General features: G+C 37.0%; 1 protein-coding gene across 1 annotated transcript in view; it reads left to right on the top strand.

Moving 5' to 3' along the window:
- LOC137657465 (uncharacterized) overlaps positions 1-3,249 on the top strand; it is a 15,803-nt gene extending 12,554 nt beyond the window's left edge. Inside the window, exon 3 of the mRNA XM_068391804.1 lies at positions 3,120-3,249. Coding sequence (XP_068247905.1) covers positions 3,120-3,249 — 130 coding nt within the window. The remainder of the gene's footprint in view (positions 1-3,119) is intronic.
- The last annotated feature ends 4,324 nt before the right edge of the window (positions 3,250-7,573 follow it).

The following is a 7,573-nucleotide window of genomic DNA, read 5'->3' as shown; positions in this document are numbered from 1 at the left end:
AAAATCAAGGAACAAACTATCTGTGGAAGATGACTCGTGGTATGCACTGGCTGCCACTGACCCAAGGATTTATGAGCTGGTTGCTCAAAAACAGACACAAAAGTCCCATTGCGGAATATAAAGTGACGGCCCTCTTTGCAACCAATGGAAAGTTTCATTCACTGTGGTTTATGTGATTTTTTTTTTTATTCGTACGTGTTTTATTCATACATGCTTTGTGATTTATTTTCTTATTCATACATGTTTTTGCAAGCTCAAAACTAGGGCAAGTACTATAGAGATAGTTTTTGCGTGCAATACCTACAACTATAACAACATTAGCATAACAATTTTCCGATGTATTTTACTTAAATAAGAAAGTGCTGAACGGATTGTTTTCTGATTTCATATGAATTGGCCCCCAACTTAACCAGTGTAACAATGGAAGGTATTTTATATGGATAGATTAATTTTTTTGCAGAAAAATCTTTTATCAATTTTGTTGGTTTAACCTATTTCGTTGTAGGGGTCCAAAGGTAAAAATGTAACTGTAAATGGAGGATCTGGATCAAAAATGTTAGGAACCGATGCTCTTTAGTCTATACTATGGTCTTCCACTGTCTTCAGTTAGAATTCTCTTCCTTGAGAGAACACCCCGGCCTAATATTCGAGCTGTTTTCTTATTTCCTTTCCTCAAGTGGGCGTGTAGCATCTTGCTTTTCCAAATAGGTTGTAATATTGATGATAGTGATTTTGTACTAAGTTACTTGCATTGAATTGACTGTTTCTAAATCATAAGTATGTAGGAATGAGATGGTTTGTCTAAAACATATAAGGTTTGAAACAAATTTTGAATGGAATGATAGTGGGGCTGTATGATCCATATAAAGAAACAAGTAAAACTTTCATGGCACGACAACTAAAGTAGGGTTCTCCATTTAGTACCATTAGATACATTCCAGGTGTTCAAAAAGTGATTAGCTTACCAAATATTATCTCTCAAATTGACATGTTCCTTGTGGGGAGTGGAGTAAACAGCAGTATTAAAGAGGGATAATTGAATTTCTTTCTGGTACGAATGTATGAGTTAACACCAATAAAGTGGTTATTGATCTGTTGGTTGGACTGTTTTGTTTTGTGTGGGTCATCTTGGATTATACTTGAGTAAAGGATACTAAAAGGCTTCTGTGGACAATGTAATTAACTATATTCCGTTTTTACATGCATAGGAAATATCAAACTATACATTTTGTGGGGAGAAAAAGGGTATTATTATTATTATTATTATTATTATTATTATTATTAGCGTAGCTGGAAAAGGTGAATACTACAATCCCAAGGGTTCTCACAAGGAAATGCAGCCCAGTGTGGAAAGGAAATAGAGGAGTAAGAAATAAGTTACAATTTAAAAACAAAGGAAAAAAATTAAATACATTAAAATCAATAGTAACGTTAAACAGGTCCGACATATATGAACTACCAGATTAGTGTAGTATAGTGTAGTGAGGTGTATATTTGAGACTTATGATGAAGAAGGCAAAACTGTTAGAATTAACTGCATACCTAGTACTGCGTACACGATGGTACAGTCGGGGAACATTTAAATGCAAAGGATTTTCAGAATTACGGAAAAATCTAGTGCAATATGCAAAGAACTAATTGAATGAAGACGCAAGAGATTAATATAAATTCGGGTATGAGGAAATAAAAAAAAAAACGAAAAAAAAAAAAAAAAAACGCGAGTTTCGGTCCAACGAATTAAGAGGGGGAATCAGCAGCTTGAACTCTGACAAGAGAACAATATTCAAAACATGGTAGATAAGAAAAATAAAACCTTAAAAGACTTAAACGTGGCATTTTTTTTTTTTTGTGCAACTGAATAAGATATAGGCCAGTGTATTAAAATAATAGCTATTCATAAAAGGATAATTCCATTAAGAACAGGTTATGTAAACCGTTGGCGGATTCCCAACTCTCCTCCATTCCCTTCGCCTGCAAGGATAGCTGAATTACGGCAAATGTAATTCATTTGTTTTGAATGGCATGGAAAGTCTTATTCTGCTCATCCTTGCCAACTATGAGTACCTTCTTCTCTGTTTACAAATTATGCTTGAGTTTCTGGTTTAATTATCTTCCACTTGCTAGAGACACTTAAGGGAGAGTTGAATTCAGAAATTAGAATTAAAATTGGGCGTTATTATTGGGTTGTTATTAATTTTTTAGCTAAGCTACAACCCTACTGGAAAAGCAGGATCTTATGCCCAAGGTTTTCAACAGGGAAAAATTACCAAGTGAGGAAATGAAATAATGACAAATAAAATACATGAAAAACAATGAAAAACGAATATAAGATATCTTAAGATCGGTAACGATGTTAAATAAGTGTGTCATATTTAAACTATGAAGACACTTATATCAGTCTGTTCAGCATAAAAGCAAATTTGAATTTCAGAAGTTCCACCAATTCAACAGCCTGATTAGGATCATTCTACAATCTGGTCACATCTATAACAAAATTTCAAGAATACTTTGTAGCATTGAACCTCATGATGGAGAAGGCAAGGCTGTTAGAATTAATTGCATACCTATTACTGGGGACAGAATGGTACAGTCTGGGGAGATTTAAATGCAAAGGAAGGTCTGAATTTTGAAAAACCTTTTGCAACATGCTTAAAAAACTAACCGAACGACGGTGACATATATCAATATCTGTATCAAGAATAATAAATCTAATAGAATAGGGAGTATTGAAGTATTTTCAACATTTCAGGTGGTCTTTCAATAATATAAGATGTGACCCACATGTCTAAATTCTAAGTCGTGCATTTTAGTTTCCTAATATCAAATGACTTTATAAATTTTTTTAGAATATTATGTATTAGGAAATCAAAAGTTAATCAAACATTTACTCATCGATAAGACAACTTTTAAATTCAGATTATAAGATAAATCTAAAAGTCTTATACAGATGAATTCAGTATTAGAAATAAGCCAACAGCGATAGCAAGTCAGTCAATAAATCTATCAAATATTTTTTTTTCCTTGTTCTCGGTCCGTTATTCTGTATTTGCAAACTTTATGAAGATTATATACTAATCGAAATATACTTTGAAAATTTAATTCTATGTGTTTTTTTCCAGATTAAGATGGCATTTTGTTAACACAAGTCTTTGCAGGATCACTTACCGACAAGAAAAAGCCTCATCAAGTATTAGTAGTAGTAGCAGTAGTAGTAGTAGCCTACTCCAAAACCTGGTAAAACTGGAATAAAACTTTTACAACAAGATGGAGAAGGCTTGACTATTAGAATTAACTGCATGCCCAGTATTACGAACAGGATGGAAATGTTCGGGAAGATTTGAATGCAAAGGATGATCAGAATTATAAAAAATCTTATGCAACATGCATAACAGACTATATGAACGACGATGTCAGAGATTACTATCTAGATCAGGAATAAGAAATTTAGTATACAGTAAGTTCCTATCTAACAAATTAAGATGAGAATAATCAGTTGGAGACCAGATAGGAGAACAATAGTCGAAATAAGGTAGAATAAAAGAATTGAAACACTTCATCAGAATAGATTGATCACCGAAAATCTTAAAAAAAAACTTTCCCAATAGGCAAATTTTTTATTCATTTGAAGAAGACAGTGACCTAATGTGTTTCTTAAAAGTAAATTTTCTGTTGAAAATCACACCTAAAATTTTGAAAGTTTTACAGAGTGAAAGAAACATTATCAATGCTGAGATCCGGATGTTGAGGAGCCTATGTTCTTGACCTACTTACAATTATACTTTACGTTTTGTTAGGATTCAACTTCAGGCACTATTATTTGCACCATGTACTATTTTTAATAGATCTCTATTAAGGGGTTCAGCAATCCAAGATCTACATACAGGAAATAGAATTGATACTAAGAGAGTAGCATTATTTGAAAACGCAACAAGCTTGTTTTCTAGGCCAAACCACATGCCATGTGTAAATAGTAAGAAAAGTAATGTGCCAAGAACACTACCCTGAGGAACACCAACTATCACATTACTATACTCGCCATGGTGCCCATCAACAACAACACTTTATGATCAATTACTTAGAAATTCAATGATAATGTTAGGAGACAACCTACTCACTCCCAACTGTTTGAGTTAGAAAACAAGTACCTAATGATTAACAGGGTCAAAGGCAGCACTAAAATCAAGGCCAATATAATGAACTTTCTAACCGCAATCAAGGGATTTCTATACAGCATTGGAGATTGTAAGAAGGGCATCACATGCTCTAAAGCCTTTACAAAAACAAATTGCAAACTAGAGAACAGATGATTATCTTCAGCAAACCTATTAAGACGTTTTACCAAAGGACACTCAAAAACTTTAGATAATATAGTGGTTATGGAAACAGGGTGGTAATCAGTTGGGCTTGAGGTATTACAAATAGATTTACAAAATAGAGTAACACTGCCAATTAAGCAACAAGTGTTAAAACCTTCTTTTCTTGCTAAAATGTGCAAAATAACAGATACCTCTGGAGCCAAGAAATCCGGAATCTTTATAAAAAAAAAAAATATACCATTCATGTTAACACCTCCATAAGCATCAGGGGCTGTCAAGGCAGATTTAATTTCACGAGATCGAAAATCTAAACTAGTTAGTTTAGTATCAGGAGAACAGGAATGAGGAAGGTCAAGTTGCTCACTACTCTTCTTACTGTCAAAGACAGCTAAAAGGATTGCCTTTTCCTTTCGACAGTGAGTGACAAAGTCTTGTGATTTAAGTAAAGGAGGAACTGTTGCATCTACACCAAAGTGCAGATTTAAGGGTAGTTCACCAATTATGTTCCTGGGTTGTACTAAAAAGGGTTTCTTTTATGGTTAAATTGCATTCCTTTTCAGTTGAAGCATAAACTCCCTGACCAAAAGTTCTAAGCTGAGTATAGTTATTCCACTTCAAATCTGATATGTTACCATTTCAAAGATGATAGGCATTCTACTTCTCCAAATAAGCACATCTAAAATCATCACTGACCCATGATTTGTCCTTCACTCAATACCTTAGCACACGAGAAGGGATGCGCCTATCAATTATGTTGACTAGATTTTCATTCAATGGTACAACAGGATCAATACTACTATGCAACTGTGACCAATTGAAGGCCAAAAGATCTCTCAAAATTCTATTACAGTCTGCTTGAGCCTTCATGTAAATCTTACATGTGCAAGATGCATCAGGGACAGGTTGTTCAGTCTTCGCTACTAATGAAATAAAGGCATGTTCCGATGTCCAAACTATAGAACTAATATTAGATGTATAACACCAGGGAAGTCGGTGTATATGAGGTCCAAGCAGTTACCAGTCTTGTGAGTAGCTTCACTTATGATTTGCTCGCAGCCTGATTCAGAGGCAAAGTCTAAAGCTTTCAAGCCACGGTGATAGGTAGGCAAAACAGAATTTCACCAATCCCTATGTTGAACATTGGAATCACCAACAAAGATAGAAGAGGCATCTCTATCATCTTCTTATATCTTAGCCACAATGAGAAGACAATCGGAGATAAAATTATCCATGTCTAGCTTCCAGTGGATCGAACACAAATAGAAGTTATTATACCTGCCTCAAACTTTTATTGCCTGAATCTCATGACATCTACATTCAAAGCAGAACTTATGAAAAGCAAGGTAATCTGTCCTAATATATATCGCCATTCCTCTAGTACTAGGAATGACATTGCATTTGAAAATTATTGGTTTCTTTAAATGAGTTATAAGGAGCTCAGATAAGCGCCTTGTGTCAGCAAGCAGTTAGGTTGTAACTGAGAGACTTTCAAATGATACTGAGCTTTATTTGGTTTGAGCTTGAGTATTTATACAACCCATTCCAGTTAAGAATGGCACATGAATTTAAACCCAATGGTGCAGGAAAATCCATGAATAAACAGGTTATCTATCTGCATGTTCAGTCGCCTGTCATCCCTGTATGGATGTACAGGGTAATCTTTCTTCAGGACAATGTGTAAGGGTGACGACAATGGACTTCAGGCCTTTTAGCAAAGGCCAATTTCTTCCATTTTAGTGAACGTTTGTTTAGCAGCTGCCTAATGATCCGGTGCCAGACGACTGAATCTGGTGAAAACTAGGGGAGGGGGCCCTCGTCTTAACGTGGTGATAAATACCGTGTTTTGGGTGAACTGTGGGTGTTTGACGAAGTTCTGGATGGTACGATGTGAGGAGGTGGGCATAGGCATCTATGGGTGTGCTGATGTGGTGAGCGAGGTCGGAGAAGGAGGGTTGGAGAGGTGTTGAGGAGTACGAATCTGCGTTGACTAACCATCAGTAGGCTACGTCGACCAAGAGGTGAAGATTTGAGAGGAAGCCCGTACTGAGCATTGGCGATGTGATGCTAGCAATGAGAAACTTCCAAATATATCTGGCTCTTTCAAACGATAATGTGAGGGTTTCAAAACCGTGGGTGGGTATCGCAGATCCATTGGCAGAGACCAGGCAGATGTTAGGCAGATTTAGATAGACTACATCATGTCCTGTAGAGTGGTCTTTGCAAAAGAGAATGACATGCCTCCGCTCCGTGTCTACCAAGAATTGCTCGCCTGTACCCGTGTCATGTAAAATGAAAAGATAAGTAACAGGGGAGGCCATTGCTGCTAACGATGGCTTAATTACATGGTTTTTGGCCACTAACATATATTCACATATTTCTTCTTAGCCGGCTCAAATTTTGAGTGGTAGTAACATAACTACGGCCAATGGGCATCGGAAAGTGGCAGGATATGTCGCTGGTTGGGGCATAAGCGAGGAGTGATATATGTGAGAGGTGGGCGCCTTTTGTCACCACCCCAACACATTATGGGATGGGCATCTGTGTCCCACTGCATTCACATCACCTTTGGTCAATGTTGAATAATTGGCACTTCGTCACTAGATAGAGGACCAGAAGGCGGTGAAGTGGCTGTTCATATTGGCGTCAACTTTGGTGTTCAGAAACTTCATGGGCAAAATATCGACATTGAGGATGGCAGCACGTACAGGATCGGGTAATCACCGTACCTAAGTGCACGAAGTAGATTCCTTTCATGAGTAGAGCTGTCAGCGGCAGGTTGCAGATGAGCAACACTGGTCATTTCCCTCAGTACCAACAAAGCCTTTTGGTCCCCCAACAGTTTTTGAGAGAGTTGAAAAAAATTCTCTATATTGGCGGCTGGTGATAGTGATTACTGCTCAAGGAGGTATGATTTCAGGTCTTCGTACGTTATGAGGTTATCCCCTTGTTCACACAGCCAATCAGAGATATCTGGGAAAGTGTCCCTGGGATGACCGTAAGAACATAATCAGCTTTGGTGTTTAACCGAGTTATGCCCTTCATGCGAAACTAGACTCCAGCACGTTGGAAACAAGCAAACTCTTCTCCGCTGGCAAATGACGGCAGTTTTAGGGGCATGGCATTGATAGCAGAGTTAGTGTCTGAGGGAAGCATCATCAAAGAGTAAGGCACGGGAGGTAGTTGAACACTCCAGTGGTCATCAATATGCCGGTAACCAGTTAGGTTGTAACTGAGAGACTCTTGTGAATGGAACTGAA

The sequence above is a fragment of the Palaemon carinicauda genome, chromosome 18 (genome assembly GCF_036898095.1).
Source record: "Palaemon carinicauda isolate YSFRI2023 chromosome 18, ASM3689809v2, whole genome shotgun sequence".
In the NCBI taxonomy this organism is placed as follows: domain Eukaryota; kingdom Metazoa; phylum Arthropoda; class Malacostraca; order Decapoda; family Palaemonidae; genus Palaemon; species Palaemon carinicauda.
The sequence above is the reverse complement of the archived record's forward strand: the minus strand, read 5'-3'. Positions and strand labels throughout refer to the sequence as shown.